The sequence below is a fragment of the Denticeps clupeoides genome, chromosome 9, assembly GCF_900700375.1.
Source record: "Denticeps clupeoides chromosome 9, fDenClu1.1, whole genome shotgun sequence".
NCBI classification, from domain to species: Eukaryota; Metazoa; Chordata; class Actinopteri; order Clupeiformes; family Denticipitidae; genus Denticeps; species Denticeps clupeoides.
This window is the reverse complement of record NC_041715.1, coordinates 22,595,280-22,606,821: the sequence shown is the minus strand read 5'-3', so window position 1 is coordinate 22,606,821 and position 11,542 is coordinate 22,595,280. Positions and strand designations below refer to the sequence as shown.

The 11,542-nt window shown below is 42.0% G+C and overlaps 1 protein-coding gene across 2 annotated transcripts; it reads right to left on the bottom strand.

Annotated features, from left to right (window-relative positions):
- Positions 1-393: 393 nt before the first annotated feature.
- hacd2 (3-hydroxyacyl-CoA dehydratase 2) lies at positions 394-10,925 on the bottom strand. 2 transcript variants are annotated; one of them, XM_028992008.1, is made up of 7 exons: positions 10,799-10,925; positions 8,660-8,777; positions 6,696-6,714; positions 3,978-4,066; positions 3,141-3,262; positions 1,666-1,844; positions 394-1,030 (listed from the first exon to the last, which is right to left on the bottom strand). In XM_028992008.1, exons 4-7 carry the CDS (start codon positions 4,023-4,025, stop codon positions 948-950), a joined length of 432 nt encoding a protein of 143 aa, XP_028847841.1. In that variant the 5' UTR covers positions 4,026-4,066; positions 6,696-6,714; positions 8,660-8,777; positions 10,799-10,925; the 3' UTR covers positions 394-947. The 2 variants fall into 2 exon arrangements, with proteins under 2 accessions (XP_028847841.1, XP_028847840.1); XM_028992007.1 differs by having other exon boundaries at positions 10,741-10,911.
- Positions 10,926-11,542: the final 617 nt, after the last annotated feature.

The following is an 11,542-nucleotide window of genomic DNA, read 5'->3' as shown; positions in this document are numbered from 1 at the left end:
TACAGGGGTGCTTCTGCAAGCTGGGCTACACCCCACACATTTATTCATTTTTACCGACTTGACGTGACAGCACCTCCGCACACGTACGCTGATGTTTAGAAGCTCACTCAGAGAACCGGTGTTACATCGAGTAACCTAACGTTTCCTTCTTCTGGCCAGAGCTTGCGAAACCATGGTACATAATTCCTTACATCAGCAGTCGATCAGGTTTTGCCTGTTTATAGCTGTCATTTTTCTTGAAATGTTACTGCATTGTATGTTTGTGCACTCTGCAAAACTCCCTTTTCCAGAACACGAACCAGACTGCGATTACACACCAGTGCTAAACAGCACAGCACTAAAACACACATAAAAATAATAATGCATGACTAAACGTAAATAATACAAAGGAAAAACAGGGCAAGGGATTTATTTTTGTCAATTGAATCATTGGACAAAAGACCTTGTGCTCCATTTCCAGTTACACTGAACCATCACTATATTGAACACATTATTAAAACCAGGCAGCCTTATCAATCAAAAAGTACATACGGTACACGATCAGGAAAGTGCTGGTAAAAAGGATGTAATTCAAGAAACAGACATAATTAGTAATAGCTGCTATAACCTTTTTTAAAAGATTATTGACAGTTGACTGGTGGCTCCTGTCTTGGCAATGACATTTTTGTTGTTGTGCATCTGTCATGACCAGAGGCCTCAATCAGCATCATGAAACCAGCCGCATCTTGTGGTTCTGTTGCAGCCTCAAAAAGGAGTGACCCATTACATTTTGCCCATTAACAGCCCTATTCGTGCTTTACCATTCTCCAGATCTGAAAGGTTGGATTAGGGTGAGACGTTTTGCTCTTAAATTATTTTTATTATTCAGTTAAACAGCCAGGCATTTTTTCTTTGCTCTCCCATTCTTCTACATAGCCAATCTGCTCTGTAGAGTAGCCCAAGGTCTTTTACTCCACTTTACTGTAGTCCTGTGTGTGGCCCAAGACTTTCTTCCTCTGGCGCAACATGTGAAAGTAGAGCTGGGGGAAGACTGTGGCAAACGAGAGAAAGAGAGAGACACAGCAAAACCATTTAACACTTTTAGCAGCTTGACAGTTGAAATGATACATGAAGAATTATCTTACTGGTTAGTCTCAGAAATGAGACAGAATATGAATTTAAGTAACAATGTCAGGGTTTCACAGAATTGCAGCATTATTTAAGCATTTAAAACATTTTATAGTAACAATCATCATATTACTAATAAATTCTAAACATATTACACCGGCGCTCCAGAATCTGCATCAGTGTGTTGCATAGTGAAGCTGTATAACTGCAGACAGGTCAGGTTGGCCATGCTGAATATTTGAATATATAAAAATGAGAGCATACACAATTTCACTCAACTCATCACCCTCATTTGCTGTCTTGTGCATGAAATTCAATAGCGGAGGGCCAAAGGTGGCTTCACCCAAAAAGCAGACTCCTCTCGAAAATACAGTACATGCTATTCTTTCTGGTTTCTAACAGTTTCATTTCATTAACAAACACTCCCCATACACCACACGAATGGTGTGTCCCTCCCAATCAATGCCAATATGACATTTTCCCAATTCCTTGTTAATGCTGACCTACACCAGGGTTTAGTATTTGTAAAGCCAGCAGACGAGAGGTGGAATTACTCACGTGGGATATACGACAGCATGGTGAGGATGAGGAAGGTGTAGTAATCGAAGGAGAAGTTGTATTTGTTGGGCAGTGTAACTGAAAACAGACCAGTCTTCTGGACATACGGCAGCGCCGCATAGATGGTCAGGAGCTCACCAGTCACGCCCATGGGGTACAGAACAATGAAGAAAGTGTACCTGGACATAAGTACATGTCCTCAGTCAACTCAAATTACAGAATTGTTCACTATTTATTTTATCTGGTAAAACTGTGACAATATACAAAAGCATATGATTATGTATCTATGCACAAAAAGAAAAGAATGAATTGTTAAAATTGTCATATTGTTTATAGTTGCACTGTACCAACTGATCATAGAAAATGTTTGAAATAAAGCATATAATATAATAAAACATATTAATATAAAATAATAACTACCCTTTTAGGTTGGTTCACATTAAAAGGTGGAAGTAGCCTCACTTACTACTACTCTGTCACTCAACAAGATGCTCCAATGGAACTTACGTCTACCAAGATGCTAGAAATGTGTGTGTGACAGGTCACACTGCTGAATATGTATGTTGGTAAGCAGCAGAATTTCAGACTGACCTCCTGAGTAGGCGGCTGAATTAGTGCATGCTTCTGCGGTGAATATGCGAAGACTGATTCATATAATGCTGAACTTAAACCATGAAATCTGCAGTCATTGCTAAACAGCAGGAATATTAATAGTATTTATAGGATTTCCCATGGAGATAAAACATACTGTAAGGCTGTGGTAACCACGGTGGAATGATGTGCTCCTTGTATTAAATTATATTTGTGAAATTGAAATGACCATGGCACTGCAGGAAAAAAAACCCTAACCCTAACCATAATGAAGCTACATGTCTCAATAAGCCATATTGTGGGAATGTTCTTTTACTACTAACGTTAAGTAATTTACCTGAGATCAAATTTGTGGTTTTGTGTATTGATACACCCCTATTTAGGAGCCTTTGGGTACTAATGTGATGCAGCTTGATCCCAAAAAATCCCCTAATGCCTTGCACACATCATTAGGCTCAAACATCTCATTTTAATGGAAAAAAGATAAATGTGTCCTACAAATTGCACAATTCTGTCATAACTACTTGCAGTATGTTGAAGTAGGTCTCAAAATGTGCCCTGCCCCTTTTTCTGTCTAATATGCCCCTTCCCCATCAATTCTGCCAGAAATATTAAAAATAAATCAAACATTTCACAACATGCATATAGATCATGATTCTGCTGGCTTATGCAGCCAGACAGGACAGGGGGGAAAAGAGACTAGCAGAAGTAATCAATGAGTACTGAATTGTTATACTTGTTACATGTATTCTTATATGGTGAATTTACTACCACATATTTTTACTCGATTTTGCAGAGATGATTCTTAGAAGGTCTTTATTCTACCAAAAAAAGATAAATGCAGCATTATTGTATGATGATAATGTGAGGTTGGACTGCCTCACCTGGCCCATTTAATGACGTAGGGCAGGTGGTTGAGGAGACTGAAGGTGTAGAAAGAGTAGCGGATGATCTCTGTTACAGTCCAGGCCATCACAAAGAGCAGCACGCTGTCTTCACTCTGTACCTACGACACAAACCCACTGTCACAGTGAGACACACACAGCTTGTCTGCAGAGTTCCAAGGGGTGTTAATCCAAACCAGTGCATGTCAGATGCAAGGCCGAGCCATCAGAGGAGTTATATTACACTCGAAAACTCAAAAACAATGCTGTTATTGGCCATTTCCATTTCAAGCACGTTCCACAGGGACGAGGAAAGACTTACAGAACTTTACACTTCAGCACTGGTGGGCCTGCATGGGTAAACATTGGCTGTTAAACTAATAAATGTTCATTTTTTAACCAGTAAACTGGGGAATGTTGTTAATCCACAATTATTCAGCAATGTCAGGAAGAGAAACATGACTTGATCCTACTCACAGAAAGGGGGGAAAGAATAGGGGATAGTGTAATGCTGGAATCTGAGGCATCCAAGAGAATGCAAGTGAACACCATCAGAAGTGTTCAGGCCAGCAATGGAAAGTTTGCTTTTCATTTCTTTTAGCAACCCAAAGGCAACCAAATAATATGTTAAACACATTTCTCTTCTGTAAAACACTATATTATATATAGTTTATATTTATATTCCTTAGGATTTATACAGGAAGAACTGGAGGTTCAAAACTGTAAACTTATACATTCAATTTAAGTCTGGGCATTGAAAATATAGTTAAAAAATGTCAGGAAGATATTTGCTCAGAAATCCTTCTGTAATCATTCACCGGTATCTGCAGTATTTACCTCTATGACACTGTGTGTTACGGCCCAGGTCAGAAACACACGTGACATCACCTGGAACCCCGTGAGGACAACAGAGGATGGCACAATACCTGAAGAGACAGAAAGGGTTACAGCAGCAACAGTGAATTTGAGTCAAATATGAATAGAATATAAAGAACACATTGAATTTAAAGTGGCAGCATTCGTGTCCATGAGTGTTTTTTTCTGACTGCAACTGTATTAGGCAGCAAATGAACTTTTTGTCCTTGACGTTCATGGATTGAGAGTAGTCCTAGACTATAAGAAAACATTCTCGCTGACATTCTCCATTCACTCCATAGCGCAAAAATAGCAACATTGGTGCTTGTGGCCTTACATATGGTGCAAACTGTCTAGATACAGAGGTGAAATAAAGTATGTGAACCCTTTTGAATTTCATGGTTTTCTGCATTTGTCATAAAATGTGATCAATCTTCAAAATAGGCGAAGTTGTAAATGTGTAATTTGAAGCATCCAATACGAAGCAATCCAGACTTACGTTCTGTAAGTCCCAGAATGCAAGTGAACACCACCAGAAGTACATAAAGTCAAGGGTATCGACTAATATAAATGTACCTAAAATGATAACCCCAAAAACGGGTTAATTGAGATCAATAATCAACTCTTAATGTAAGTGGAAAAAGTATGTGAACAGTTGGACTTATTAAGTCAGCAAAGACCTCAACCAGGCACCTCCTGTATCTGTGGATGAGATCTACGCATGGTTCAGGAAGAATCTTGGACCATTCGTCCTAGCAGAACTGCTTTAGCTCTGTCATATTCTCTGGACGTCTTATGTACATTCCATAGCATCTCTGTTGGTTTAAGTTCTGGACTCTGACTTGGCCACTCCAGATTTAGTTTTTCTGAAGCCATTCTGCTTTGAGCTTCAGGATCATTTTCCTGTTGCATCGCCAAACTTCTCACTGATGTACAGACACTATCACATGGGCAGTTGGAAGGTTTCCAGTTCAAATACTGAGGTGCCACTGAGCAAAGTACCCAGGTGATGGGTTAAAAGCAGAGGACACATTTAGTTGTGTCACTGTGTGTGCTGTGTTTCACAATGACAATCACTTCACTTTCGCCAAAAAAAGTGAAGTGGGTGAAGTGAACGGAGCTTTATTGTCATTTCAGCTACATACATGTTAGACAGAACACAGAAATAACGTTTCTCCGGAACCTGGTGCTACATGTAACATTTAAAGAACGTTCCATACTGACATAAAGAGCACGTGTGCAACACAGACAAACTGGGCTACATAAAGTGCACACAGGGGACACAGGCAGTGCAAGAGTAATATTTAACTAAAACAATTGGACAACAATGAGATAGACAGCACTAAACAGGTGAAATGAATAATTAATGTGCAAAGTAATATAGTGCAAATACTGCTGTGCAAAATGGAACGGTGCATTAATATATAATATTACAGACAGATAATATTAATCAATAGAACAGAGGTAGAGTGTGTGTGTGTGTGTGTGTGTGTGTGTGCGTGTCAGTCCACAGTGTAAAGTCTCTGAGTGTTCAGGTGTCTGATGGCCTGTGGGATGAAGATGTTGCAGAGTCTGGCAGTGAGGGCCCGAATGCTTCGGTACCTTTTTCCAGATGGTAGGAGGGTGAAGAGTGCATGTGAGGGGTGTGTAGATACTTCACAATGCTGGTGTCTTTCCTGATGCAGTGTGTTGTAAATGTCCATTATGAAGGGAAGAGAGACTCCGATTTTCTTCTCATCTGTCCTCGCTATCTGCTGTAGTGTCTTGCAGTTCCCAAACCAGACAGTGATGCAGCTGGTCAGAATGCTCTCAATGGTTCCTCTATAGAAGGTGGTGAGGATGGGTGGTGTGAGATGGGCTTTCCTCAACCTCCACAAGAAGTACAGATGCTGCTAGGCTTTCCTCGCTGTTGAGCTAGTGTTGAGATTCCAGGAAATGTTCTCCTCACAAAAACCATCGAGGGCCAGCAGGCTCAGCTTCTTGACCAGGTGCTGAGGAATGATGGTGTTGAATGAAGTCTATGAACAGCATTCATGCGTATGTGTCCTTATTGTCCAAGTGGGTGAGGGTCAGACGCAGGGTGGTGGCGATGCCATTGTAAGTGGAACAGTTCGGGTCCAGGGTGGAGGGCAGCAGGGTCTTCCTGTGTTTCATGACCAGCCTCTCGAAGCACTTCATCAAAAAGCAGCAGAGAGGCGGGACGAGGAGGAGAGCAACCTATAGAAGTTGAGCTGGCATTCGCGGAAATGACGTCATCAACACCATCCACCAACCACAATGTTTGGTGCAGACAGGAAGTCGTGTCGGTTTAGTAAAATCTTCGCAAGCAGATTTGTGCTCATTTTTACATCCAGTCACCAAGCAACAGCAATGCTTCATACGTTTTCAAGCCATGACAGTCGAAGAAGATAATCTTGGAAATTCCAGATCCGACCATCTGAACGGTGAAGCAGAATGGCCAAAACACGCTTTACATCTATCACCATAGCCACTGCAGGTCCATAGACAGGCTAGGGGACTCTATTAGGGGACCTTTAATACAATTTGAAATATTGACAGATTCGAGATAAGAAGGTGTGGACTCTGAACCCTGGATGCCACCTCAGCAAACAATCCATGATCACATTAGCACATTGAAATGAAACATCGCTCTGTCAGAGCTGACAATTAGACTCAAACATTCAGGCAGCAAGGACTTACCCACAGCACAATGTAATATCTGTGAAGAGAGAAGAGAAACCGGTTAGAATACATTTAATCACGTAAATAAGACACAAAAGGAAATTGAGCTGAAGAGCTTCATTCATGCAACTCATCAATTTAGTATGTTTGGGGGGGGTAAGGGAGAAAAAAGGGGAGAAAGAAAGAGAGAAGGAGAGAGAGATAGTGAGAGAAAGGGAGATACGGCTAGAGAGAGAGAGATAGAAAGAGAACAGGAGATACGGAGAGTGGGGGCACTAATGAAGTTTCTATTTTAAACCCTCCAGCACACAGCTCCAGCCTGTCTGTCTCGATCATCCAGGTCAGGAAGGAACTAAGGAAGATAAAAAGTCATAAAAGGCAGCACGTCCAGATGGCATCAGCTCATGGGTCATCAGGTCCTGCTCAGATCAACTGTGTGCAGTGATGGAGCACATTTTCAATGTGAGCCTGAGGCTGGGGAGAGTTCCACAGCCCTGGAAAACCTCCTGTGTGGTACCAGTGCCAAAGACTCCACATCCCAAGGACCTTAACAGCAACAGGCCGGTGGTTCTGACATCCCACCTGATGAAGACCCTGGAGCGGCTGGTCCTGGCTCAGGTTTGGCCCCTGGTGAGCTCATCACTGGACCCGCTTCAGTTTGCTTTCCAGCCTAGCACTCGAGTGGATGATGCCATCATTCCCTCTCTCACCTGGAGACTCCTGTGAGCACTGTGAGAATCATGTTCTTTGATTTCTCCAGTGCCTTCAACACCATCCTTCCAACAATCCTGAGGGACAAGCTGGAGCACAGAGGAGTGAATCATCACCTCACAACTTGGATCCTGGACTACCTCACTAACCGACCACAGTATGTGAGAACTCTGTGTGTCGGACAGGGTGGTCTGCAGTACGGGATCCCCACAGGGAACAGTTCTGGCCCCATTCCTCTTTACCATCTACCATCACAAATGGAGACGACAGGGAGTACAGCAAACAGACCAGGGACTTTCTGGACTGGTGCCAGCAGAACTACCTCCAGATCAACACTGTTAAGACCAAGACTTCCACAGGCACAAACATCCTCCACTACAACCACTGAACATCCAGGTGGTGAACAATAAACTGGACTGGACTAACAACTCTGATGCCCTCTACAGGAAAGGGCAGAGCAGGGTCCACTCTTGAAGACCTTTTATCACCCTGTGGTGGCCTCAGCCATCTTTTATGGTCTGCTGGCGAGGTAGCATCTCTTCTGGGGACAGGAAGAGACTGAACAGGCTGATCCAGAGGGCCAGCTCTGTTCTAGGATGCCCTCTGGACCCAGTGGAGGTAGGAGAACGGTGGCTAAGATGTAATGCCTGGTGGACAACATCTCCCACCCCATGCAGGAGACCCTGATAGGGCTGAGCAGCTCCTTCAGTGGCTGGCTGCGGCATCCACGATCTGGGACAGAGAGACTCAGAAGGTCCTTCCTGCCAATCGCTGTCAGACTCTACAACAGCTGACCACACAAACACACACATCCAGTACACCATCTACATTTCTCTTAAGTGCAATATGTGTATATCGATCCACTCTGTATATATGAAAAATCTCACAAATATATATTTTATTTATATGCAGACATATTTTTTTTACAACTCACATTCACTGTTTTTGCATATTCTAGGACTATTTATTTGCTTATTTGTACAGTGAACTTTTATATTATACAGTCGACAGTGTCTGGGCTGTCTTTTGCTACTCTTATCTTGTACTGTCCACTTCCTGTAGTGACAATGCTCTCTCTCTCTCTCTCTCTCTCTCAGACAGCATTGACACACATTGCAGAAAAGACACTCGGGGCTGATCAGTGTATCTTCTTGTGATGGCCACCCAGAATGTGGCCACTTTTATAAAAAATGTGGATTTTCTTGTCTTTGTAAGGATGTTTGGCAACACACACACACCTTAGAGACAGACAGATAACCTGCAGCTCCTACCTCCAAGAGTGCCCCAGTCTGGAAGAACTTGAGTGGCTTCTCTATAGAGTAATAGAGGCCGTGGTAGCTGCCCCTGGCAAGATATGCTCTCACCAGACCCACAGCAATGACCAGCCATCTGAAAGCCAACAAGAACATGACCATCAACGTAGAAAAAACTGCTGTAACATTGCAGGGTTTTTCAAACTAATTTAGAAGTCTAGAATTTTTCATTTAGCTTTCAATTTTAATGGGAAAATGCCTTTTGATGTCATAGTTGCATGCTCATATTAATTTTAAACTGCAGCCACATTGAGAGAACAATGAAACAGTCAAGTATTTGTTTTTTTTGTCAGCATCTTGCAAGATTTTAAGATGCTTGTGTTTAAAGCTCTGTTGGTATAGCTTCCATTCATGCAGCTGTCTGAGAGAAGCAGTTTACTGCAATATTGAATGACCCTCACTAAACAGAGGAGGCGGTCTTAGACATAATCCATCACCCACTTCCAATGCAGATCTTACATCTCTACCCAGGAGTTCACTCTCTGGCTCAGGTGGTCTCTGTAACATACGTGAAAGCCAAGGAGAAGGACAACCCACAGGTGACCACCAATCACCAACTTCAGGATTCCACAGGGTTTGTCAAAGATCCATAAGAAGTCCAGTTGCTATTGAAATAACTTTTTTTGAGATAACCATGACCTGAATGACTGAGAACCTTCACCGATATTTAGCTGTCTATAAACCACATCTGCAGGGCCATGTAGCCGGCCAATGTCCAAATCTTTAATGAAAAAAGGTAGAGGAGCACAGGGTACATAAAAGTGGGTTGATTATAGCCTTGAAAGAGACTGTAAGTCTCACAGATTTTAACAAAACTTGCCGATCAGCTGGCATACTGAAACTGAAATTAGGCATGTCTTGGAACAATATTAACTTCTGTGAGGGGACTATGACTGGCTACATTTACCTTCATGTAAGCTCTACAGAAATGGTCCTCATATTGTTTGAGATGTAATGTAATTAACAATTCAGTTATGAAAACGTATGATTCAATATTGATCAGTTTTTTTACTAGAGCAACATCATAATGACAAGAACATCTCCAGAAAATTTGGTCTTAGGTTTTTACATTGATGATTCTTGATGATTCTCTTCAGTAGGTTTGTGACTGAAATATGATGATAATGATAAGGGGCAGTGGTGGTCTAGCAGTTTAGGGAGGGGCCCCATAATCAGAAGGTTGCAGGTTCGAATCCCGTTCCGCCAAGACTGAGCAAAGCACTGTCCCCACGCACTGCTCACTAAAGGTGATGGGTTAAATGCAGAGGACACATTTCATTGTGCTGCGAATCACTGACAATCACTTAATTTTACATTTACGTTTACATTTACAGCATTTATCAGACGCCCTTATCCAGAGCGACTTACAATCAGTAGTTACAGGGACAGTCCCCCCTGGAGACACTGCTTAGGGACACAATGGTAGTAAGTGGGATTTGAGCCTGGGTCTTCTGGTTCATAGGCGAGTGTGTTACCTACTAGGCTACTACCACCCTAAACACCCAATTTTATACGCGTTTAGCATACCCAGCACTGGAGTTGAGGACCATCTCTATCCAATTCATTCCCACGCCATTCTACAAAGTCTACCTAAAAAATTCCACTCACACAAACCGCAGAAAAGCAGCAGCAGCAAAAAACCCAGACCAACAAGAATGCACGTCCAACATGGGGTACCAGCAATTCGGTAGGGAAATATCAATCCCAAATGACAGACTTCACTTACTTCATTAAACTGAATCTTAGCTTTGGCTTTTATCTAATATAACAATTGTGCCTGTAAAATTTAGACTGCTGATGATGGTGCAATTCTTACTAGTAATTATTAATGACTATTATCAATATTCTAAATAGATGTTTATTTTAACTTATAACTTATGGCATGAACCAGATTATTTAAATAGTCATTAAACACAATTTCTGAAATAGTAGTCTAAACGGAACCAAACGGAAGCGGAAAAAAATTGTCATTTGCAAGAATGGCAGCGCGGATTAACAGCGTCCCCTTCATTCCCCCACGATCTCCTGAGCTCACGTACCCCGCGGTCATTATCACATTATAAATAACCAGGTAGGCGGTCGCCAGCGCGCCAGGACCTTTCTTCTTCTTGTGGCTCGCCTCACTATGAGCTGCTTTCGCGGTCCCCATTGCAGGTGCTGACATATCTGACCGATGGCCGATACTGTCCGTGCACCAGGAAATAATGGCACTGTTTTCTTCCGGTTTGGGTCACGTGATGTAAACGAAGCATACGATTGGCTAAATCGTTTAAATAGACAGGAGGCTGAAAAATATCTGAGCCAGAGAGGTATCTTAAATACTATTTTATCTTAAAAAAGCTAGCTTAAAAGAAGATATATACTGACATATTACAACACATTAGACAAATATAATACAAAATATGAAATATTTCACTTCAATTAAAAAGTCAGGTAGAAACGTTATTGCACATGAAATATAAAAATGAATTGAATTGGAGGTGGAAATGAAATGTCAACAGAGTAGAAGCTGTTATTTAGTCTTTTTGTCCTGGTTTTAATGCTCCTGTATCTCTTGCCTGATGGCAACAGTTGGAACAGGTCATGATCGGGATGTGAGGAGTCCTTTATGATATTTTGTGCTCTCTTGAGGCAGCGAGAGCTGTCTCACAGGAAATAAAGTCTCCGCTGAGCCTTCTTCGTCGCCCGATTCAAAATTTCCCGTCGTTGGTCTGGAGAGGAAAGTGGCATTGTCAGTACTTTTCTAGGGCTAACCGTAATGGCGCCTGTTCAAAAAACAATTGTTTAATAAAACACAGGAGAGGATGAATGCCTTTAAATGCTGTTGAGATGTCGTTTACA

Bases quoted from the DNA above. Each gene is read 5' to 3' on its own strand.
- hacd2 (XM_028992007.1), bottom strand. From the start codon at position 10,865: ATGTCAGCACCTGCAATGGGGACCGCGAAAGCAGCTCATAGTGAGGCG. The intron at 3,263-3,977 runs GTAAATACTGCA...TTTGTGTCGTAG, and splicing joins TAACACACAGTGTCATAGAG to GTACAGAGTGAAGACAGCGT. The intron at 1,031-1,665 runs GTGAGTAATTCC...CGTTTGCCACAG, and splicing joins CATGCTGTCGTATATCCCAC to TCTTCCCCCAGCTCTACTTT.